General features: G+C 31.6%; 1 protein-coding gene across 1 annotated transcript in view; it reads left to right on the forward strand.

The window, feature by feature from the left end:
* LOC139510101 (amine oxidase [flavin-containing] A-like) overlaps positions 1-26,254 on the forward strand; it is a 69,689-nt gene that overhangs the window by 21,814 nt on the left and 21,621 nt on the right. The window contains exons 7-10 of the mRNA XM_071296356.1: positions 2,059-2,208; positions 5,583-5,742; positions 12,303-12,447; positions 14,069-14,126. Of these exons, the coding sequence (XP_071152457.1) occupies positions 2,059-2,208; positions 5,583-5,742; positions 12,303-12,447; positions 14,069-14,126 (513 nt within the window). The remainder of the gene's footprint in view (positions 1-2,058; positions 2,209-5,582; positions 5,743-12,302; positions 12,448-14,068; positions 14,127-26,254) is intronic.

Below are 26,254 nucleotides of genomic sequence, written 5' to 3' on the forward strand. Positions count from 1 at the left end.
AGGGCCCAAATAAGCATTATTCTTGGTTTTCGCACAATAACTTTAGTATAAGTAAATAGAAATCAATGAAATTTAAACACAAGGTTTATGACCATAAAAGGAAGGTTGGGTTTGATTTTGGGAGTTTTGGTCCTAACAGTTTAGGAATTAGGGGCCCAAAGGGTCCAAAATTGAACTTTGTGTGATTTCATCAAAAATTGAATAATTGGGGTTCTTTGATATGCCGAATCTAACTAGGTATGTAGATTCTTAATTTTTGGTCCCGTTTTCAAATTGGTCTACATTAAGGTCCAAAGGGTCCAAAATTAAACTTAGTTTGATTTTAACAAAAATTGAATCCTTGGGGTTCTTTGATATGCTGAATTTAAAAATGTACTTAGATTTTTAATTATTGGCCTAGTTTTCAAGTTGGTCCAAATGGGGGTCCAAAATTAAACTTTGTTTGATTTCATCAAAAATTGAATAAATGGGTTCTTTGATATGCCAAATCTAACAGTGTATGTAGATTCTTAATTTTTGGTCCAGTTTTCAAATTGGTCTACATTAAGGTCCAAAGGGTCCAAATTAAACAAAGTTTGATTTTAACAAAAATTAAATTCTTGGGCTTATTTGATATGCTTTATCTAAATATGTACTTTGATTTTTGATTATGGGCCCAGTTTTCAAGTTGGTCCAAATCAGGATTCCATATCAAGTATTGTGCAATAGCAAGAAATTTTCAATTGCACAGTATTGCACAATAGCAAGAAATATCTAATTGCACAATATTGTGCAATAGCAATTAATTTTCAATTGGAGTTATCTTTCTTTGTATAGAATAGTAGTTGATAATATATGTTGGAAATTTGCCAGACATGACTATGATGTCATTTTCTATTTTTATTTGCCAATAAGTTTATGTAAATAACTTCATTGGAAATTTGCCAATATAAAATGTTGCTGATGAAGCTTTTTTTCCTTATCTTATCTAAAATGTTTTTAGATAATGTATGTTGGACATTTGCCAGACATGACTATGATGTCATTTTCTATTTTTATTTGCCAATAACTTTATGTAAATAACTTCATTGGAAATTTGCCAATATAAAATGTTGCTGATGAAGTTTTTTTTATTGTTTTATACAATAAACAATGTATATTCACTTTTACTACCAACCAATCTTTACCATTCAGTGATAACAAGCACTTTATTTTACATTTTAATATTTTATGATGTATTTAAAAGAGTAGTTATTGTTGCAAACTCCATTAGAAATTTGAATTGATATCTGTAAGTTTTGGAAAAAGGGAAACGGGGATGTGAAAAAAGGGGGGGTTTAAATTTTTCTCATTTCAGATTTCATAAATAAAAAGAAAATTTCTTCAAACATTTTTTTGAGAGGATTAATATTCAACAGCATAGTGAATTGCTCAAAGGCAAAAAAAAACTTTTAAGTTCATTAGACCACATTCATTCTGTGTCAGAAACCTATGCTGTGTCAACTATTTAATTTTAGATTTAAAAAGTTTGAAGAAGAAATCTTTAATTGATTTGTAAAATCTTGACATTTGTTTTGTGTAAAAAAAAAACCCATGTAATGTCAAAAATTTGATCACAATCCAAATTCAGAGCTGTATCACGCTTGAATGTTTTGTCCATACTTGCCCCAACTGTTCAGGGTTCGACCTCTGCGGTCGTATAAAGCTGCGCCCTGCGGAGCACCTGGTTTATCCTAAATCGATCTTTTGATGTCTTCCCTTAGGCGATAATTGTATTATATTTTAAGCTCCCACAGCATCAATTGGTGATTTGATGGTCGAAAATTAAGTTTACTGGCAACACTTTAGCGGAGACAGTAAACAAGTATTTGCGACCATCAAATTTCTTTCTAATGAAACTCACAGAAAACAACGTTAAAACATGAATTTAAAATCTGTCATATATTGTCTGCGCTTGTGCATTCCATAGCATCAATTGTCAATTGATGCCATGAAAATAAGTGACTTTATCCAATCTAAATGAACAATACACACATTGTTGCATTAGAATTTATAATGATTGATTGTGATCTTTTTCAGGAAAAGAAATTTATAGATGGTAGTCAGAAGTTATCAGACAAAATTGCTGAAAGTCTTGGGGAGCGAGTAAGATTGTCTAGTCCTGTCACAAGCATTACACAGACTGACTCTATGGTAACAGTTACAAACCAAAATGGAAAAACATACAAAGTAAGATTTTCTGAATGAATTGATACTTGTTAGTTTGATGTTATTACACATTTCTAAGGGTCAGTATTATGAATACATGTACATATAAATTGGCAATGGATGATTTTGGTTTGGAAATAAACACAACTGCTAAGTTCTCTTAAGGCAATGATCATGGTAAAAATATGTGGTACGATTAAAAAATGAGACAAATTTCCACCAGAAACTTAGGACAGCGTAGAAGTTGGAAACTATAGGTCATCATACGGCCTCCGGCAATGAGAAAAACCCATAATGCATGTTCAAACTAAAAACTATAGGCCTGATTTTTGTACAAAACAATAAACAAATAAGAAATACAAATGCATAATCCATATGACTACAATGGCAATTGCAGATTCAATGCAGATATTGAGGTACTAGTGAGTTCTTTTTTGATATCTTTGTGTAGGTCGATTATGAGGTACTAGCCATTGCTTTATTGATATCTTTGTGTAGGTCGATTATGAGGTACTAGCCATTGCTTTATTGATATCTTTGTGTAGGTCGATTATGAGGTACTAGCCATTGCTTTATTGATACCTAAATGTGTAGGTCGATTATGGTGTACTAGCCATTGCTTGATTGATGTCTTTCTTTAGGCAGATTATGTGATACTAGTAATTGACTTATATATATTTTTGTGTAGACAGGTTAAGTGATACTAGCCATTTCTTTATTGATATCTTTGTGAAGGCAGATTATGTTATTTTAGTCATTGCTTTATTGAAATCTTTGTATAGGCGCGCAGATTGTGTGATACTAGCCATTGCCTAATTGATATCTTTGTGTAGGTCGATTATGAGGTACTAGCTGTTGTTTTATTGATATTTTTTAATAAAACAATAATGCCTGCTAATTATCGATCATTATCCAATGTGTAATCTCGTAATTCGGGTAGGGGTGATCTACATTTTGTTAAATATTACAGGGCATTTATATTTGTTTGAAGAATTTTATGCATCAATCTTTCACATTTGATATATATCAGGTAAAGGAAAAGTCGGGACATAAATAAACTAAAACAAAACATGTTTATAATCTTTATTGAAAGAATACACAATGAAATAAAATGTATTACACTAGACAAATAACTTATATTAGAATAAATAAGCATTCAGTATGTTGTAAGTGGATTATGGACATAATCTTTCTTCAGGGATTTCCTTTACTGATATCTGCACTATCGATGTTATTTGACTCTGTAATTTGGCATTTCGGATATAAGCAAACTCCGCTTTATTGCATAATTTAGTCTGACAAATAGGCTATGCAAATATCCGGAATGTACTGTACTAGCCATTGCTTTATTTATATTTTTGTGTAGAGAATTTATGTGATACTAGCCATTGCTTTATTTATATTTTTGTGTAGAGAATTTATGTGATACTAGCCATTGCTTTATTTATATTTTTGTGTAGAGAATTTATGTGATACTAGCCATTGCTTTATTTATATTTTTGTGTAGAGAATTTATGTGATACTAGCCATTGCTTTATTTATATTTTTGTGTAGAGAATTTATGTGATACTAGCCATTGCTTTATTTATATTTTTGTGTACGAGACTATGTGATACTAGCCATTGCCATATATATGTTTTTGCATAGGCAGATTATGTTCAAAGTTTTGATTTTTCTACCCTATATACCCTATATACCACTTTGCCTCATATTCTTATTAAGAAAAAATTCACATCCCTAATTAACTGGGCATTTAAAAAGTCGGAATGCGAGTACATATGTTCAAACTCTTTTAGATCATTTTTTAGTAGCAATAAACAAAAGAACTATGTCAATTGGACATGCTTTGATACTATTTATGCACTTGAATTTTTACTTGATAACATTTTTGTTCGCTTTGGAGATTCCGTATATCGTCAAGTTATTGGAATTCCAATGGGGACTAACTGTGCACCACTTATTGCGGACCTGTTTTTGTATTGTTATGAGTTACAATTTATGACTAAAATTAGCAAAGACCCATCAAAACAACATTTGATACAAAAATTTAACAATACTTTTAGATATTTGGATGATATATTGGCTCTAAATAATGACGACTTCAGTATGTATACTAAAGAAATTTATCCTGTAGAACTTACTTTAAATAAAGCTAATGATAACAATGACCACTGCCCTTTCCTCGATCTTGATATCTATATCATAAACGGGAAGCTTAATACAAAAATTTATGATAAAAGAGATGATTTTTCATTTCCTATTGTTAATTATCCATTTTTAGATGGTGACGTTCCCTTGTCACCATCTTATGGTGTTTATATATCTCAACTTGTACGATTCACTCGTGTATGTAACAATGTATTAGATTTTAGCGAGAGAAATTTATGTATTACTGAAAAATTATTACACCAGGGTTTTCGATATCACAAACTGGTCAAAACATTTACTAAATTTTATCACCGGTATAAGGAAATAATTCGTAAATATAACTCAACATGCAGACATCTTATACGTTCAGGTATTTCACATCCAAAATTTTATGGAAATATTCTTTATAAAGCACAAAAATGTCAGTATTCTCCTCAGAAACTAACAAAACCTTTAAATAGACTTATTAAAAGGGGATATAGTTACGATACTGTTGTCAGGTCATTAAAGATTGCATATTTTGGCTTTAACATTGATTCACTGATAGGGTCTTTGCATCGGAACTAAACACATTTATTTCTAAAAAAACAGTTGTTGGCATGACACGGGTTATGTTCTTCTCATATATTTTATGATAGTATGATACTAAACCCCTAACGGGAGGGATTGTACCTGATATTCATATGATGAAGACATAATCTTTCAATCAGTTTAATTGAGGTCTGGAGCTGGCATGTCAGTTAACTGCTAGTAGTCTGTTGTTATTTATGTATTATTGTCATTTTATTTATTTTCTTTTGTTACATCTTTTGACATCAGACTCGGACTTCTCTTGAACTGAATTTTAATGTGCGTATTGTTATTCTTTTACTTTTCTACATTGGCTAGAGGTATAGGGGGAGGGTTGAGATCTCATAAACATGTTTAACCCCGCCGCAATTTTGCGCCTGTCCCAAGTCAGGAGCCTCTGGCCTTTGTTAGTCTTGTATGATTTTAAATTTTGGTTTCTTGTGTATAATTCGGAGTTTAGTATGGCGTCCATTGTCACTGTACTATTATGCATATTTTAGGGGCCGGCTGAGGGACACCTACGGGTGCGGGAATTCTCGCTGCATTGAAGACCCATTGGTTGCCTTCGGCTGTTGTTTGCTCTATGGTCGGGTGGTTGTCGCTTTGACATATTCACCATTTCCTTTCTCAATTTTATGTTATAATAGCCATTGCTTTATGTATATTTTTTTCTGTAGGCAGATTATGTGATACTAGCAATTCCTCCACCACTGATATCCAGTATATCATTTGAGCCTTCACTTCCTGGAGAGAAAATACAACTGATACAGAAAATGCCAATGGGATCTATTATCAAAACAGTCATGTATTATAAGGAAGCTTTCTGGAGAAAAAAGGGTAAGAATGACAAGAAATTATAAATAGCGATGGGGGTGTCCCTCTATTTTGTCATGCCCCTGCCACTGCAAGGTGAGCATGAAGTGTTACACTTGTCCAGCTATTTGTTCTTTTGTATGTCTGCACTCACATTTTAATCTTGGTTTCTGTTCTCTTACTTAAGTATGCCTCAAACAAATGTTTTGAAACTTATACAAAATACTTATTACCACAAAACTCAAATCAATATCCAATTTGGGTGGCATCAACCTTGAGTTATTTCCCTTTATTTATGCAAGCATTGGCAGTATCTGTGTCCCATGAATACATTCTCTTTTTATTTTATTCTTTCCTGTTCTCATTTAAAAAATCATTTCTGTTACAAGGTCATTTTTATGCCCCTGCTGTAGCCAATGGGGCATTAAGATTTACCCTTGTCCATCCGTACGTACATCTAGTATCTATACGTCACAAAGTTGGTTTCTGTCCTCTAACTTTAGTTTGCTTCAACCAAATGTTATGAAACTTCTACACTCACTCACTTATACAGTCATTTTTACTGTTCTAGATTTATGCACTTTACAAATGAAAAAATTGCTAAAATATCAATCAAGTAATTATAAAAATTTAAGTTATCTTCCTTTGACCATGTTTATAGTTAATATATGTTAAGTTATGATATATATATCAACTACAATGCAATGTTTAATTTTGCCTTCCACTGGTAAATTAAAGCAATTTTTACCCTTCATTTCTAAAAATATTTTAAAGTCTTCTTTGAAAATTGGAGCTATCTTTCTTTGTCAAGAATGGTAGTTGAATCAACTACAACCTGTGCTACAATACAATATTCAATTTAACTTCCAACTGATAAATTGAAGCAATCTTTACCGTTCAGCGCTTACAACCACGTTGATTACTGTTCTAGGGTGATGCTCCTTAACAAATGAAAAAAGTGCTGTTCTTTAACTTGAGTTTATCTCAACTAAATGTAATTAAATGTATATAAATAATGATAACACCACAAAACTTAGTCTAAGTTCAATTTTTGGAAGAGTCACTTTTACAGATCTTGAGTTATGTCCCTTTATAGCATTATATATTATCTGTGTCCCTGTGAGCACATTCCCCATTTATTTTTAGCTCACCTGGCCAAAAAGGACAAGTGAGCTTTTCTCATTTAACTTTTACAAAAATCTTCTTCTCTGAAACTACTGGGCCAAATTTAATCAAACTTAGCCACAATCATCATTGGGGTATCTAGTTTAAAAAATGTGTTGCGTGACCCAGCCAACCAACCAAGATGGCCACCATGGCTAAAAATAGAACATAGGGGTAAAATGTAGATTTTGGCTTATAACTCTGAAGCGGAAGTATTTAGAGCAAATGTGACAGGGGTTAATATGTTTATCAAGTCAAGATCTAGCTGCCTTGAAATTATCAGACAAATTTGACAACCTGTTGTTGGGTTGCTGTCCCTGAATTGGCAATTTTACGGAAATTTTTCAGTTTTTGGTTTATATCTTGAATATAATTATAGATAAAGATAAACTGTAAACAGCAATAATGATCAGCAAAGTAAGATCTACAAATAAGTCAACATGACCAAAATGGTCAGTTGACCTCTTAAGGAGTTATTGCCCTTTATAGTCATTTTTTACCAATTTTTCGTAAGTTTTTGTAATCTTTTACAAAAATCTTCTCCTCTGAAACTACTGGGCCAAATTTAATCAAACTTAGCCACAATCATCATTAGGGTATCTAGTTTAAAACAATGTGTCAGTTGACAAGGCAACCAACCAAGATGGCCGCCATGGCTAAAAATAGAACATAGGGGGTAAAATGTAGATTTTGGCTTATAACTCTGAAACCGAAGCATTTAGAGCAAATCTGACATGGGGTTAATTTATTTATCAAGTCAAGATCTAGCTGCACTGAAATTTTCAGACATATTGGACAATCGGTTGTTGGGTTGCTGTCCTTGAATTGGCAATATTAAGAAAATTTTGCAGTTTTTGGTTAATATCTTGAATATTATAATAGATAAAGATAAACTGTAAACAGCAATAATGATCAGCAAAGTCAGATCTACAAATAAGTCAACATGACCAAAATGGTCAGTTGACCTCTCAAGGAGTTATTGCCCTTTATAGTCATTTTTTACCAATTTTCATAAATTTTTGTAAACTTTTACAAAAATCTTCTCCTCTGATACTACTGGGCCAAATTTAACCATACTTTGACACATTCATCATTGGGGTATCTTGTTTTAAAAATGTGTGGCGTGACCCGGCCAACCAAACAAGATGGCTGCCATGGCTAAAAATAGAACATAGGGGGTAAAATGTAGATTATGGCTTAAACTCTGAAACTGAAGCATTTAGAGCAAATCTGACAAGAGGTTAAATTGTTCATGAAGTAAAGATCTATCTGACCTGAAATTTTCAGATGAATCCGACAACGGGTTGTTGGTTGCTGCCCCTGAATTTGTAATTTTTAAAGACATTTTGCCGTTTTTAGCTCACCTGGCCCACAGGGCCAAGTGAGCTTTTCTCATCACTTGGCGTCCGTCGTCGTTAACTTTTACAAAAATCTTCTCTGAAACTACTGGGCCAAATTTAACCAAACTTTGCCACAATCATCATTGGGGTATTTAGTTTCAAAAATGTGTGGCGTGACCCTGCCAACCAACCAAGATGGCTGCCAAGGCTAAAAATAGAACATAGGGGTAAAATGCAGTTTTTGGCTTATAACTCAAAAACCAAAGCATTTAGAGCAAATATGATGTGGGGTAGAATTGTTTATCAGGTCAAGATCTATCTGCCCTGAAATTGTCAGATGAATCGAACAACCGGTTGTTGGGTTGCTGCCCCTGAATTGGTAATTTTTAGGAAATTTTGCTGTTTTTGGTTATTATCTTGAATATTAATACAGATATAGATAAACTGTAAACAGCAATAATGTTCAGCAAAGTAAGATTTACAAATAAGTCAACATGACAGATATGGTCAGTTGACTCCTTTAGGAGTTATTGCCCTTTATAGTCAATTTTTAACCATTTTTTTGTAAATCTTAGTAATCTATTACAAAAATCTTCTCCTCTGAAACTACTGGGGCAAATTAATTTAAACTTGGCCACAATCATCTTTGGGGTATTTAGTTTTAAAAATGTGTGACATGACCCGGCCAACCAACCAAGATGGCCGCCATGGCTGAAAATAGAACATAGGGGTGAAATGTAGATTTTGGCTTATATCTCTGAAACCAAAGCATTTAGAGCAAATCTGACATGGGGGTTAAATTGATTATCAGGTCAAGATCTATCTGCCCTGAAATTTTCAGACAAATCGGACAACCTGTTGTTGGGTTGCTGCCCCCGAATTAGTAATTTTAAGGAAATTTTGCAGATTTTGGTTATTATCTTGAATATTATTATAGATAAAGATAAACTGTAAACAGCAATAGCGTTCAGCAAAATAAGATCTACAAATAAGTCAACATGACCAAAATTGTCAATTGACCCCTTAAGGAGTAATTGCTCTTTATAGTCAATTGTTAACAATTTTTATAAATTTTTGTTAATTTTTGTAAATGTTTAGGAAATATTTTCCACTGTAATTGCTAGGCTTAGTTCATTATAGATAGAGATAATTGTAGCAACAAAAATGTTCAGTAAAGAAAGATCTACAAACACATCACCATCACCAAAACACAATTTTGTCATGAATTTATCTGTGTCCATTGTTACTATGCAAATATTGAAATAGACCAAGGTGAGCGGCACAGGCTCTTGAGAGCCTCTAGTTGGTTATTATCTTGAATATTATTGTAGATAGAGATAAACTGTAAACAGCAATAATGTTCAGCAAAGTAAGATCTACAAATAAATCAACATAACAAAAATGGTCAGTTGACCCCTTAAGGAGTTACAGCCCTCTACAGTCAAATTTTAACCATTTTCATGAATTTTGTAAATTTTTGTAAATTTTTAACAAAATATTTTCCTCTGTAACTAATGGGCCAAGTTCATTAAAGATGAAGATAATTGTAAGTAGCAAGAATGTTCAGTAAAGTAAGATCTACAAACACATCACCATCACCAAAACACAATTTTGTCATTAATCCATCTATCTTTTGTTGAATATGCACATAGACCAAGGTGAGTGACACAGGCTCTTAAGAGCCTCTAGTTTCTGTAGTAAAAGGAAAGTCTGACTGGTACTAACTGGTTCAGAGTCAGAATAATATGATGTGTCTACCTGCTGACTATTACATTTAGAGCTAGCATATTGAAATCAGGATGGGTTTGTCAGTCTAATGCATTGAGGCAAAGTATATTTATTAATCTATTATCATCCTGAATTTTGATGTAATATTTTGGTTAGACAATGAAAATCCATTTAATCATCCCTTTTTTTTAAAGTGCTTATTTCTATTAATAATTTTAACGTATTTTAATGTGTTCTAAAATATTCTGTCAAATTGGTATGAACCATGCTGTGCATGTTATGTTAAATATTCATGAAAAGGTTCAATATACTTATCATATTACAAGTTGTATTATACATTCCTAAGCTTGATATTTAAAACAAAGAGTCCCAGAGTGATGTGTGTACTATAGTTATGTATCTCCAGTATTCAGGTATTGTCATGTCATGAAAAATAGTTACAAAATATAGAAATTTCCTAATAGTTGATCATGTACACCATACGTGTGAGAATTAGCAAATGACTTATTATAAAAATGGTTCCATAATGAAATACTTTATCTAAAAAAAATTATTTGCATATATTTTCTTTTTCCTAACAACAGGAATCATCTATAGTCTATTTATTATTTTTAAATCAAATGTTTCCCAACTCTACACATCATATAGGCACAAGTTCATTTCTTTTTCTTTTTGGCTTGATTTTGCAGGCACTCATTTTTTAGCCAAACATACTACAGGGTTATATTCTCAATAATTTAAACTCGCATTTTGAAATTTTTTATATGAATTCATATAGGATTTTCTCAATATCACAAAAATTAAAGTTGCATTTTAGTCTAGAATGACAAAACTGCAATAATAAATGAATGCAATAATTTCTGAATTTAAAGCAGTTGTCTTGTACTTTGGAGGATATTGATAAAAAAACTTCCAAAAACAAAAATCAATTCATATTTTAAGAACTGGTTCATTAGGTTCCTTTAAGTAATTTTTGTTTGGATATTTTTTCCCCTGAAAAAGCAGACAATTCAAGTTTAGAAGGCTGTTGACCTTCATTGACCTTAGTGATGTAAATGTTAGAATTGCCTGATATCATTGTTAATTTTTGCTTTCCACCAATTTTTTTTTTTTTAAATTACATTAGAAGTTTTGATGCATTAACTCAACCATATGATGCCTTGTCATAAATGGGAATTGTATTGTAAGTGAAGCTTTTGAAGTTTTCAGACATCTATCCTTAGTTTAACTGTTAAAAATTGAGTTTACCTAGGGTACACACGCATTGTGTAGTAACTTTTTTCAAAAGTATAAAATTTTCTTTAAACAAAACATTTGCTTCTTATTGTAAAACCATGTCAATACAATACAGTACAAGGGGCCTCGTTGGACGATTGGTCTGACACTGAGGTTGTGAGTTCAAACTCTGCTTGTGCAGGTGCACTCAATTCCAATCTTAATTGACTAGAATTATCAGTTTTCCTATTGATGGTTTTCTCTGGACACTCTGGCTTCCTTCACCAATATAAACTGGCCGCCATGATATAGACTAAATGCAGTCCTTAAAAATGGCATAAAAACACCAAAAATCAAATCAAATACAATAAAGAATTCAAAATGTGTGTTTTTCTTTATACAGATCAATTAAAACAAATGATACAAAAGAATTGCATTTATTTGTTCTCTTTTAATTGAAAATGGAATATATGCATACTTTAAGTGTGTTTACACATGTACAATGCTGTGGTGCACCTTTTGGAAACCATAGAAATATGAAATATGGTATTCATTGTCAATGAGACAGTTATCCATCCACTAAAGACCAAATTACTTGGATGTTCACCACTATAATTCACAATATGGCCTTCATCAATAAGCAGAACAAATTCCACATAATATTAAGGATCCATGACAAAATGTGAAACTTTTTTTAAATGAGAAAATTTAAGGCATAATTTCTATTATTGACAGTTTCTCTAGTTTGTAGGATACGACAGTGAGCCTTTGGTTTTATTGTGTTGTGCTATAGAATCTGTCTACATAGGGATCACTTTTGTCTTTGTCAGTGTTACACTTTGTTTCTCTTTGAAAACAATTGAACAGACTTATCCAAACCAGATTCAATTTTATACAAGATATACGGTAAGTGTTGTCAACTTCTATTTTAATTTTTTATCTCAACAAATTTCAAAGCTTCAAATCATTGACTTTTTCATTTCTGTATATATTATATTAAGACAGAAGACATAACACACATCTTTTTTGAGAGACTTCCACTTTTTGTTTCTAGGGGAGTTCTGTAATGATTACCGGTAGTTTCCCAAAACATCTGTATTAATGACTACACTTTGTTTTACAATTATCTTTTTACAGACATGTGTGGTAGTGCAGTTTCAAACTTTGGTCCTATAACTTATTGCATTGATGACACGAAACCTGATGGAACACACCCAGCTATCATGGGGTTTGTTTTAGCCAATCAAGCTAGAGAACTAATGAACCAATCAGAGTCCAATAGGTATGATATCAAACCCAGTTATCATGGAGATTGTTTTAGCCAGTCAAGCTAGAGAACTGAAGCACCAATCAAGAGACTAAAAGTTAAGGATCTTTGTCTATGGACAATGGTACATATTGAATTAACAAAGGACTACTAGCAGTAACTGACATGCCAGCACCAGACCTCAGATAAACTGATTAAAAATTATGTCTTCATTATATGAAAATCAAGCACAACCCCTACAGTTAGGGGTTTAGTATCATGCCATTATAAAAAATATAGGAAGAACATAAGCTGTATCATGTAATCAACTGGTTTAGAATAATGTGTTTTTTTTCCCAATGCAAAGACCCTATGAGTGAATCAATTTTAATACCAAAATATCCCATTTTTAATGACTTGACAGAAGTATCTTAGCTATATCTGTTCTGAATAAGTCTGTTTAAAAGTTTGGTTAGACTTTGAGGTGAATGCCAACATTTTTGTGCTTTGTATAGAATATAACCCTAAAAAATTGGATGTGAAATAACCTGCATGTATAAAATGTCTGTATTTGTTTATATTGACACATGATGTCTAGGCCTTATACTGGTGATGAAATTTATTTAATGATTTGATTAATTTGTGATATAGAAATCCTGGTGTAATAGTTTTTCAGTAATACAGAGATTTCTCTTATTGAAATATAATACCTTGTTTCATACAATTGAACAAGTTAAAATGCCAATATATTTGTATAGGTTAATAAATTAACTGTTGTATGTACTGTTTTATCATTGGCAACCAATGTATAATTTATAAACTCCCTTAACTTCATGAAGAGTATGAATTTCTACATAGGTAAAAGATTTGTTTAAATTTAAGGTTTTGAACCGGATTTTTGTGTCAAAAATGTCGGTTATTGATTTGGGGATGTACGGCGGGCGGGCAGTCGGGCGGGCGGGCGGGCGGCAACCAAATGTTGTCCGTGCATTTACTCATGAAGCGTTCAACCAAACCTTTTAAAATTTTAATAAGTTGTTAATGACAACAAAATGGAGGTCAAGTTCAATAATGATGATTTTGACTTTTATCTTTCAGGAGTTACGGTTCTTGAAAGTTTTAAAAATGTTGTGTCCATGCATTTACTCATGAACCGTTCAACCTAACCTTTTAAAATTTTAATATGTTGTTACTGACAACATAACGGAGGTCAAGTTCAATAATGATGATTTTTACTTTTACCGTTCAGGAGTAACGGTTCTTGAAAGTTTAAAAAATGTTGTGTTTGTGCATTTACTCATGAACCAGTCAACCAAACCTTTTAAAATTTTAATATGTTGTTACTGACAACAAAATGGAGGTCAAGTTCAATAATGACGATTTTGACTTTTACCGTTCAGGAGTTACGGTTCTTGAAAGTTTCAAAATGTTGTGTCCGTGCATTTACTCATGAACCGTTCAATCAAATCTTTTAAAATTTCCTATTCGGAGTTTTGGTCCTTGTAATATTGATAAATGCCAGAACACAAATAAATGTTAAAGAATCCGGTTTACTGTCATTTTGACAGCTCTTGTTAATCACTGAAAAAGAGAGGTGAAAGATACCAGAGAAACAGTCAAACTCTTAAATGATTTAATTTTATTTGATTATTTGTAGGAAAGATGCAATTTGTCGACACTATGCACAAGCATTTAAGTGTGAGCAGTTTCTGAAGGTAAAAATTTTATGTAGTTATACAGTTTTACTTGATTAGTTTAAACACTTTATTGTCAAAATTATATAAAATGATTTGACACAAATAAAAAAAAACATAGGAATATTAATCCCTCTAGAATTATACTAATGCATTGATTGCTTTGTTCCTATCGATTTTTATCAGTAAGATATAAGATCATGGTGAAACACTATTGTCTAGTCAGACTATACTAACATGTTTGTTAAAATAAAGAATGAGTAAAAAACAAATTTGTTGATTCAATCACACTTATATCTAGAAGTTAACCTTATATGAATAAATACAAATACATTTATATGTAGTATGCTATATTTAATGGAGAAATTAGCATTCAAATGCTTGAACCATTTCTAAAGGAGGAGGTGACATTAAGGCCCTGGTATAGGCTCAAGAAAATAAAATGTGCAACAACTATTTCAAACTGGCACATAATGTTTGGAAATGCACAGTCAAGAAAAACATCAAAAACATTTCATGAAAAATACAGAATTTATGCATTTTTCCATCTTTATGGACAGTTTGGAAACACTGCAGTGTGCAGCCAAGAAACAATAATTTACTGTGACTTGACTGTTAGTGTTGCTCACATAATCCACCTATTGCAACTTATTCAAAATTCTGACCAAATTGCAATTTGTTTTATTAAACCAAACTGTTCAACTGTTCAGAATTTTTAACTAATTTTTGAGTCAAAAAATCACTTACATTGCTTTAAAATTATGTAAAGTTGTCTGCTAGTTATAGTATAAATGATTTTTTAGCTGTTTCTAGAATCATCAAATACTGTGAAGGAAGTATATATTATATAATAATACTGTTTCGATCCCTAACATCACTGAAGAGACATATATTGTCGAAATCTAGATCTGGTGTACAAAAAAAATATTGACAACTTGTGTTTGCGGCATAACATCTTGGCCACAAGTTTATTGTTTTCTGTTTAGTATTAAATTTATATTAAGATCCATTTTGTTACATCTCGTGATCAATTTTATTTAGCAATCGCCAATGGCAGTCAGCAGGGATTAAGAACATCAGTTGTTCGACCTGTTAGTCAAATATTTTGTTTAAATATACTTCTTCACTTTTTTGGTCTGTTGGAAAATGTTGTTTGTGCTGTATTTAGACCCTTCTACAACGAAATTTGTTTTACATGCACACGTATAAAAATTACGGTTTTTATACGCCTGTCAAAATTTTGACGTGATGTATTATGGTATACCAATGTCCGGTGTCCGTCCGTCTGTGCGTCTGTCTGTCCGGCGTAAATATGTTGTACCGTAACTTGAGAACAACTTATCCAAGTTCATGAAACTTGATATAGATGTTTCTTATGATGGTCAAATGATCTGTATACTTTTTGGTGAAAATAAGATTAATACTTTTTTAGTTCCGGCACTTTGTAACTAAAACAGGGTTTGGTTTTTTTTTCACATGTCGCACTGTATCTCAAAAAAACGATTCTTGATTATGGCTTAAATTAACTTTAAACACTTCTTAGTTATATAAATCTTAATATCTGTTTACTTTTTGGTGATGATTCAAAGTTTCATTTTTGAGTTATTGAGTATTTTGTAAAAAAGGGGGTATGGTTTTTTTTTACATGTCCCGCCATATCTCAAAAACGATTTATGATTATTGCTTAAAACTTTACACATGTCTTTGTTATATTAATCTTAAGATCTGTATACTTTTTGGTGATGATTCAAAATTTCATTTTTGAGTTCTTGAGTATTTTGTAAAAAAGAGGGAGGTTTTTTTTACATGTTGTGCCGTTCACCTACCGGACGTTTAACGGATAAAATGGATGTTGAACGGATGAGAAACAGACTTCTACCGGATGTACAACGGATAAAACGGATGATGAACAGATCTGCAACGGATAAATGCCAATTATTGGTATGTCAGATTTTTTAAGGTTCATGAATTCTTATTATTCATATTCGATCTGAGAGTATAGCCCACTCTTCACAATCAAGCAGTTCATTTCAGGGCAGACACTGCCCTTTGATGGAATTATGAAGAACAAACCAAAACCAGTAAAACAGAAACATTTTGAATATTTATGCAATTTTCATGTTTTATTATTGTCACCTTTGATTTTTCCGTATATCTTGTTCATCCGTTTTATCCGGTACGCTTCCGATAGGTGTCTGTTTTATGCTGTACTCGTCCGTTGGATGTACGTTCGACATCCGTTCTGTCCGGTACGTGTCTGTTTCACGTACGTTGCATATCCGGTGTGTGTCTGTTATGCATCCGTTACACATCCGTTTTATTCTGTTAGTACATCAACGGACTCCCAACGGATAACAATTTTGTCAACTGACAAATTTTATTTTCATCCGCTAGGCATCCGTTCGTGCTATCCAGTAAGGTGTGGCCGAGGCTTAATTCAATGGTTGTCATTTGATGCTGTTTATCATATTTGTTTTTCGTTCATTATTTTGTTCTTGCTGTTAGTTTCCATGTTTCCAATGTTTTACATTTGTCATTTCTGACATTTTTAATTGACTATCTGGTTTGGGTTTTATTCATTGTTAAAGGCCGTACAGTGGCCTATAGTTGTATTTCTATGTCATTTGGTCTCTTATGGAGAGTTGTTACATTGCCAATCATACCATATCTTGTATATACATTTTTATAAATTTCCTGTTTACTAAACTTTGAATTTTTTGTAAAACTAAGGATTTTCTTATCCCAGGCATAGATTACCTAAGCTGTATTTGGCAAAACTTTTTGGAAATTTGGATCCTCAATGCTCTTCAACTTTGTACTTGTTTGGCTTTATACATATTTTGATTTGAGTGTCACTGATGAGTCTTATGTAGACTAAACGCGTGTCTGTCGTACAAAATTATAATCCTGGTACTTTTGATAACTATTTACACCACTGGGTCGATGCCACTGGTGTTGGACGTATTGTCCCCAAGGGTATCACCAGCCCAGTAGTCATCACTTCGGTTTTGACATGAATATCAATAATGTGGTCAATTTTATAAATTTCCTGTTTACCAAACTTTGAATTTTTTGTAAAACTAAGGATTTTCGTATCCCAGGCATAGATTACCTTAGATGTATTTGGCAAAACTTTTTAGAATTTTGGATCCTCAATGCTCTTCAACTTTGTACTTGTTTGGCTTTATACATATTTTGATATGAGCGTCACTGATGAGCTTTATGTAGACAAAACATACGTCTGGCTTACTTAATTATAATCCTGGTACCTTTGATAACTACATACAAAATATTGTGGGGGAAGGGTGGCGCAACTTAGATTCATTAAACTATTATACATTTTGCAGTATTCTGCAAAATATGAGGTTTTTTACCAAATTCCCCTTTATTATGACATCACAAATACATCCCTTAAGTAAAGCGATTGGAGATTGATGTTTTAACTGAAACAATTGGACATTTTTACATATGTTTTAATCAAATTTACAGCTAAAATAATGAGTAAGATGACCAACTCCCTTCAGTAATTCAAGAGAATTGTACAGTTATATCTGATGTTTATAACATCAACATCTATTCTTCTTTTTATCTTCCTTTTAACTAATAATTGATTGTTCACTTTAATTGTAATGAATTCCTACATATATACAGCTGGTTACAGTCTATATCACTACAGTATTGACAAGCAAGATTTCGCATCAGCAATATTTCTTGACAAGAAGACTTGGGAAATATATCATCCAAGTTTCCACAGATTGTTCTTTCATATAGCTTATCCAGAAAAGATCCTGAAAAAGATAAAAAATAAATTAATTAGCTGTGTACTTTCATTAGATTTCTAAGTTTGCATGTGTGTTATCCTGGCTAAATGCTTTTAGTATAATTTGTAAATAGTGTAAATATTTTGCTCTGTGCATTCATATGTATTTATATGTATTATATATATATATATATATATATATATATATATATATTTATATATATATATATATATATATATATATATATATATATATATATATAAAACGTCTGTATTGCGTGAATAATATATAAAATATAACAACTAATTTTATAACACTCATTAGTGTGTTAAAGTTACATTCTTAGACACTTATATAATTTAATTTAGTAACTGCATCAGGTTTATGACCATATATTATATATATAGTGTCTAAAAATAGCAACAATCAACATTCAATCTATCTAGGTGTGGATCAGTTTGTAAATAAACTGATGCAGTTACTAAATTAAATTATATAAGTGTCTAAGAATGTAACTTTAACACACTAATGAGTGTTATAAAATTAGTTGTTATATTTTATATATTATTCACGCAATATTTCGCTAAACAAATTAGCTTCATCGGGCGTGTGCATCTATCTAGGTGAAATTGGATGCATGACAAAAAAATATCTTTGTAGCTTGACGTTTTTGTGTAAAAGTTTAAAATATTGATTGATGGGGTATATACAAGATATTTTTGCCGTTTATTGTACATAATAATTTTAAAATCTAAACAAATAGTTGTTTTAGTTAAATAGAATGAAATTCATGATTTATTCCTTTGGTTTTGGGTAGAACTGTTTTTCATCCCTCTCATTAAGTCCATCAGGTTCAAGAGTACGTAGCTGATGCATCCAGAACCTTTCTCTCTGTTTTCTCCTTTCGGAGTCCCAATTTTGATTTACCTCAATTATTTGAAAGGTGATATTATCAAAAGTATGTCCTGTTCTTAAGATGTGTCTCGTAATTGGACAATTAAGAACAGGACATACTTTTGATAATATCACCTTTCAAATAATTGAGGTAAATCAAAATTGGGACTCCGAAAGGAGAAAACAGAGAGAAAGGTTCTGGATGCATCAGCTACGTACTCTTGAACCTGATGGACTTAATGAGAGGGATGAAAAACAGTTCTACCCAAAACCAAAGGAATAAATCATGAATTTCATTCTATTTAACTAAAACAACTATTTGTTTAGATTTTAAAATTATTATGTACAATAAACGGCAAAAATATCTTGTATATACCCCATCAATCAATATTTTAAACTTTTACACAAAAACGTCAAGCTACAAAGATATTTTTTTGTCATGCATCCAATTTCACCTAGATAGATGCACACGCCCGATGAAGCTAATTTGTTTAGCGAAATATTGCGTGAATAATATATAAAATATAACAACTAATTTTATAACACTCATTAGTGTGTTAAAGTTACATTCTTAGACACTTATATATTATATATATATATATTCGCACCATAACGTTAGTATAAGTAAATAGAAATCTATGAAATTTAAACACAAGGTTTATGACCATAAAAGGAAGGTTGGTATTGATTTTGGGAGTTTTGGTCCCAACAGAATAAGGGGCCCAAAGGGTCCAAAATTAAACTTTGTTTGATTTCTTCAAAATTGAATAATTGGGGTTCTTTGATATGCCGAATCTAACTGTCATGACTGTGTATGTAGATTCTTAACTTTTGGTCCCGTTTTCAAATTGGTCTACATTAAGGTCCAAAATTAAACTTAGTTTGATTTTGACAAAAAATGAATCAGTTAGGTTCTTTGATATGCTGAATCTAAAAATGTACTTAGATTCTTGATTATTGGCCCAGTTTTCAAGTTGGTCCAAATCGGGGTCCAAAATTAAACTTTGTTTGATTTCATCAAAAATTGAATAAATGGGGTTCTTTGATATACCAAATCTAACTGTGTATGTAGATTCTTCATTTTTGGTCCTGTTTTCAAATTGGTCTACACTAAAGTCCAAAGGGTCCAAAATAAAACTTAGTCTGATTTTAACAAAAATTGAAATCTTGGGGTTCTTTGATATGCTGAATCCAAAAATGTACTTAGATTTTTTATTATGGGCCCAGTTTTCAAGTTGGTCCAAATCAGGATCTCAAATTATTATATTAAGTATTGTGCAATAGCAAGTCTTTTCAATTGCACAGTATTGCGCAATGGCAAGAAATATCTAATTGCACAATATTGTGAAATAGCAAATTTTTTTTTAATTAGAGTTATCTTTCTTTGTCCAGAATAGTAAGCAAGAAATATCTAATTGCAAAATATTGTGCAATAGCAAGATTTTTTTTTAATTGGAGTTATCTTTCTTTGTCCAGAATCAACTTAAATCTTTGTTATATACAATATACAATGTATATTCACTTTTTACTACCAACTGATAAATTAAAATAATCTTTACCATTCAGTGATAACAGGCAGTTTTTTTACATCTTAATATTTTATGATGTATTTAAATGAGTAGTTATTGTTGCAAACTCCATTAGAAATTTTGATTGAGATTAGTTTTGGAATAAGGGAAAGGGGGATGTGATTAAAAAAATTGGGTTCAATTTTTCTCATTTGAAATTTCATAAATAAAAAAGAAAATTTCTTCAAACATTTTTTTGAGAGGATTAATATTCAACAGCATAGTGAATTGCTCTAAGAGAAAACAAAAATTTTAAGTTCATTAGAACACATTCATTCTGTGTCAGAAACCTATGCTGTGTCAACTATTTAATCACAATCCAAATTTAGAGCTGAATCCAGCTTGAATGTTGTGTCCATACTTGCCCCAACCGTTCAGGGTTCAACCTCTGCGGTCATATAAAGCTACGCCCTGCGGAGCATCTGGTTGTATTTAATATAGGATTTCGCTATATTTTTCTATAAATGAGCTTTATCTTATACTTAACAGAAAAATTAAATAAAAAAATGGGGTTACCTTTCATTTACCCTCACAATCAGCCTTCTAAAGAAGCATACATTTTTGTTAAGGTCCTTTTTTTCTGTTGAACTTATAGGAGAAATAGCGGTAATATCGAAATAAAAAAAGAACTTAATTACAAAAATCGATCAAATATTACAATTATTTAGTTTATGTACAGCTTATTCAAAAACAACAATAAAAAAATATAGGTAACCGATGACTTAAAAAAGATATTTCAATTTAAAAACCAAAAAATGGCATTTTGCATCAAAGGGAAATAATTTGAAGCCTTTTCTTGATATTGACATTCATCTGGGGCCAACACGAATTGTTTTTTTGGAATGATTATTGTACCATATGATAAAGTAACAACTACTTAAGGTAATAAATAAAATTTGTAATGAAAAATAAATGTTTATTTTTTTTCTGAAAATCTTATACCCCCGAGCCTCCTTAAGGTGGTACCAACACTTTCACTAAAATTAATTTGGCTCGTTTAATTTTCATAAAATTTTGACAAAGTATTTACTTTGACCCTTTAACCAAAATATATAAATATCAAAAGTTTTGAACCAACCGTTTTATCAGAAAAATTACACTGGTTATATAGCAGATTGACAAACACCAATTTTGATCATTGAGAAGCTTAATACTCCCTTTACAAGACAACGTTATTAAAACGTTTGGCTGATTTTACAGAGTTATCTCCCTGTAGTGTTAGGTACCACCTTAAGTAATGTTATTGATAACTTTTGACAATTTTGAAATGCAATTTTATTGAGAGAAAAAAAACAGTATGTTACATTAGAACCATAGTGTGATCTGTTAACAAATTTTTGTTTCTGTAGAACTCTCTGATTGTATACTGTATAGTAGTAAACCAACTTATTTTGCAAGCGATTTATTTTCCTGACTTTAGCGAGTAGAAAAAAACGCGAATATAAATCGTCGTGAATATGTAAATTTTTTATCTTTCCTTGTTAAACTTCATCAAGTAAATCAGAAATTTTTCAAGTTAAATAGCTGCGAAGTGATCAAGAAAGGGTAAAACGTGAAACGCAAAAATAAGTTGGTTTACAGTATAAATGTAAAATAAATGAAGGGAGTTCCAACGATTTTTTAATCTATCTTAACAGAATTGAATGTGAACCTTAATTTGTATTTATTCAGTTCAGATCGTTTATTTCCATTGGAAATATTTAAATAAGTAAATAAAAATTTGAATAATATGCTTTAAGTGAAATCTGTAGTACCATCTTATAGAACAAGAAAACTGACCTACAAATTTCTGTAGACATTTTTCATGATAGGAAAAAAATGCTTACCTAAGATTTGATGTCTTATAATAATAGAGCTGCTGATAACAAGCATGAAAATAAATGTAGTGCAAGAAGCCATGCCAAAATCCTATTCTGCTACTACCAAGTTTCAATGTGATAATGGTTTTTTAAATATACACCTTGGAATTGCTGGCTTGCAAAGACAGACTTGTTTTGCAGTTCCAATTGCAATTAATATATATGTATATAAAAAAAAAATAGTGACATCATAATTAAATTTTCTATAATGTAGGTGGAGAAAAGGCAGCTTTTTAGAAAAAAAGAAATGTATTGCATTTTTTTTATTTTGCTGAATATAAAAAAAATTGAGTCATTTATCGGCTAATACTACAAGACCACAAGAGGGATTTAAATCAAATTCAATCATTTTTAATGGTAAGTGTTTATTTTTATTCATGAAATGGGATTGGATTGTAAAAATAATGAATAGTTAATAAGCACACCTTTTTATAATCTATTAAATGAATAGATGTTTTAAAACATTTCATAACTATATCCTTCTGTGGAGATTTCTGGGAAATCCTACTTGTCTTTAAAATAATAATTATTAGAATGATTTTACAATCAAAATTAGAATGAATCAAGGGATAAATAAAATGAGCTAGATAATTTGTCTACCAGGATTGGTACACTCTGTGGACCAAAAACCGTTACTTCTACATCTATTTGTTTAAATATATTTTATATAAATCAATACATTTTTCAAAAATTTAATTGTATCTAATTTCTGCTCAAATTTATATTGCTCTGCTATAAATTATAATATTTGCCTTTAGCTGATGTTTTCTTTAACATAAGTTTTGAATTTTCAAGAGTTTATCAGTTGTTCCATATACTAGTACCTTGTGATGTCAACTTTCAAATTTATATGAATCAGTATGAAACCTATTTGAAAGAGAATGAATTGTCTTCCTTGATGTTTATCATGTAAATTAACAGTGAACTTACAATCAAGTGGTAATCTATTAAAGAAAAAGGGTGGCTTCCATATAATATTAAATAGTTGACTGTTAAGGTGGTATGGAAGTCTAAAAAAAATGATAGATTTGGTTCATACTTTGCCAAAACCTAGTATCTATTGATATATGTTCAAAAATATATATTAAAAAGATAGGTCACCCCGCATTTTCTCAAGCTACAGATTGTGACAAAATGACACATTTTGTATGGATTATAAAGGAAAAAACACCATTTTGTGATTAGAAACTAAACAAAATATAGAATTGTAAATTAAATTAGGAAAAGATAGCTTTCAGACAATGCTTTGAAAATATCAAAAGGGTCACCGTATGTTTTTTCCAGCTAAAATACAAATAAAGAAAATTCTATGTAGATTAATTTCCTTCAGAAAATGCACTGTTTTAGAGTAACCTCCCCTTAACATGCCAATTCAAAAACATTTAAAAACAACCAAAAACAATCTACACTTGTCAAAATATTAATATTTATAAGTTATATTCTTATAATTTGGTTCTTTTAAATGTAAATATAAATTAAATATCTGTATTCCTACATCAAATTTGGCTAACTTGATAAAAATTATCTGGACCTTAGGTTCCTTGTTTTTTACAATCCAAGTTGGCAGACGACACCTATACCACTTTAAAGCATTACGTGAAGAATATTTGTTAATAATATATAGAAGTGCTTTATACTTGAACGTGTGCAAGGTCAATGCTTTTTCAAACAAATTAAACCACAAAAGAACCATCTAATTCTTATATCAATATTTTATTGCTAAAACAGAAAAAATGTGAAGTCTTTAAGAAATATGTGTAATTAAATTATAGAGCAATAACATATTTTGTTTCATATCCTGTTTGGTAAACTTCAGTTGCCTGTTATGATTTTCTTGTTTAAATTTTATTAATTAGCCATTGATCTGTTTTTAGCTCACTTGGCCCTTGGGCCAAGTGAGCTTTTCTCATCACTTGGCGTCCGTCGTTCGTCGTCGTCGCCATTAACATTTACAAAAAACTTCTCCTCTGAAACTACTAGGCCAAATTTAACCAAACTTGGCCACAATCATCATTGGGGTATCTAGTTTAGAATATGTGTCTGATGACTCGGCCAACTAACCAAGATGGCCGCCATGGCTAAAAATAGAACATTGGGGTAAAATGTAGATTTTGGCTTATAACTCTGAAACCAAAGCATTTAGAGCAAATCTGACAGGCTAAAATTGTTCATCAGGTAAAGATCTATCTGCCCTCAAATTTTCAGATGAATTGGACAACGGGTTGTTGGGTTGATGCCCATGTATTGATAATTTTAAGAAAATTTGGCCGTTTTTGGTTATTATCTTGAATACTAATATAAATAGAGATAAACTGTAAACAGCAATAATGTTCAACAAAGTAAGACCTACAAATAAGTCAACATGACCAAAATGGTCAGTTGCCCCGTAAGGAGTTATTGCCCTTTATAGGCATTTTTCACCAATTTTTTGTAAATTTTTGTTCTTTTACAAAAATCTTCTCCTCTGAAACTATTTGGCCAAATTTTACCAAACTTAGCCACAATCATCATTGGAGTATCTAGTTTTAAAGATGTGTCTGGGTGATCAGTCCAACCAACCAAGATGGCCGCCATGGCTAAAAATAGAACATAGGAGCAAAATGTAGATTTTGGCTTATTAATCTGAAATCAAAGCATTTAGAGCAAATCTGACAGGGGTTAAATGTTTATCAAGTCAATATTTATCTGCCCTCAAATTTTCAGATGAATTGGACAACAGGTTGTTGGGTTGCTGCCCCCCAATAGGTATTTTTTAAAGAAATTTTGCTGTTGGTTATTATCTTGAATACTATTATAGATAGAGATAAACTGTAAACAGCAATAATGTTCAGCAAAATAAGATCTACAAATAAGTCAACATGACCAAAATGGTCAGTTGACCCCTTAAGGAGTTATTTCCCTTTATAGTCAATTTTTAACAATTTTCATTAATTTTGTAAATTTTTACAAAATATTTTCCTCTTTGTAACTAAAGGGCCAAGTTAATTTAGATAGAGAAAATTGCAAGTAGCAAGAATGTTCAGTAAAGTAAGATCTACAAACACATCACCATCATCAAAACACAATTTTGTCATGAATCCATCTGTGTCCTTTGTTTAATACATGTATGCACATAGACCAAGGTGAGCTACACAGGCTCTTAAGAGCCTCTAGTTTATCAGTGGTAACGACATTTGTTTTATGTTTTACGTCTTTACCAAAGTCAGATGCTCAAATTTTCAATTGATTTTGAGCAATAATTGAAGCCATTCAAAAGAAATAAAGCAACAATTATGAATGGTTAAAATTAAGGTTAAGTCCATCAGAAAAATGTCTTCCTAGCACCTTGTTAACAATGGTTAAGTTTAAATGCTTTATGCATGTTTAACCCTGCCACATTCTGCTTGTAACTATTCCAAGTGGTGTAGTTGTCATGTCCAAATGACCCCTGTCATTTAGAAGTTGTCTTGTCCCCAAGTGACCCCAATAATTTCAGTAGTTGTCTTGTCCCAAATGAGCCCTGGAATTTCAGTAGTTGTTCTATCCCAAGTGACCCCTTTATTCAGTAGTTGTCCTGTCCCAAATGACCCCTGTAATTCAGTAGTTGTTCTGTCCCAAATGACCCTTGTAATTATAGTAGTTGTCTTGTCCCAAATGAGCCCTGAATTTCAGTAGTTGTCCTGTCCTTAGTGACCCCTGCAATTCAGTTGTTGTTCTGTCCCAAATAACTCCTGGGATTTCAATAGTTGTCCTATCCCAATTGATTCTTTTATTTCAATAGTTGTCCTGTCCAAAGTGACCCCTTTAATTCAGCAGTTGTCATGTCCCAAGAGACCCCTGTAATTCAGTAGTTGTCCTGTCCAAAATGACCCTTGTAATTTAAAGTAGTTGTCTTGTCCCAAATGACCCCTGAAATTTCAGTAGTTGTCCTGTCCCAAATGACTCCTGTAATTTCAGTAGTTGTCCTGTCTCAATTGACCTCTTTAATTCAGCAGGTGCCCTGTTCCAAGTGACCCCTGTTATTTCAGTAGTTGTCCTGTCCCAAAGAACTCCGGGGATTTCAATAGTTGTCCTGTCCCAATTGATTT

Source organism: Mytilus edulis, chromosome 2 (assembly GCF_963676685.1).
Source record: "Mytilus edulis chromosome 2, xbMytEdul2.2, whole genome shotgun sequence".
Classification (NCBI taxonomy): Eukaryota; Metazoa; Mollusca; class Bivalvia; order Mytilida; family Mytilidae; genus Mytilus; species Mytilus edulis.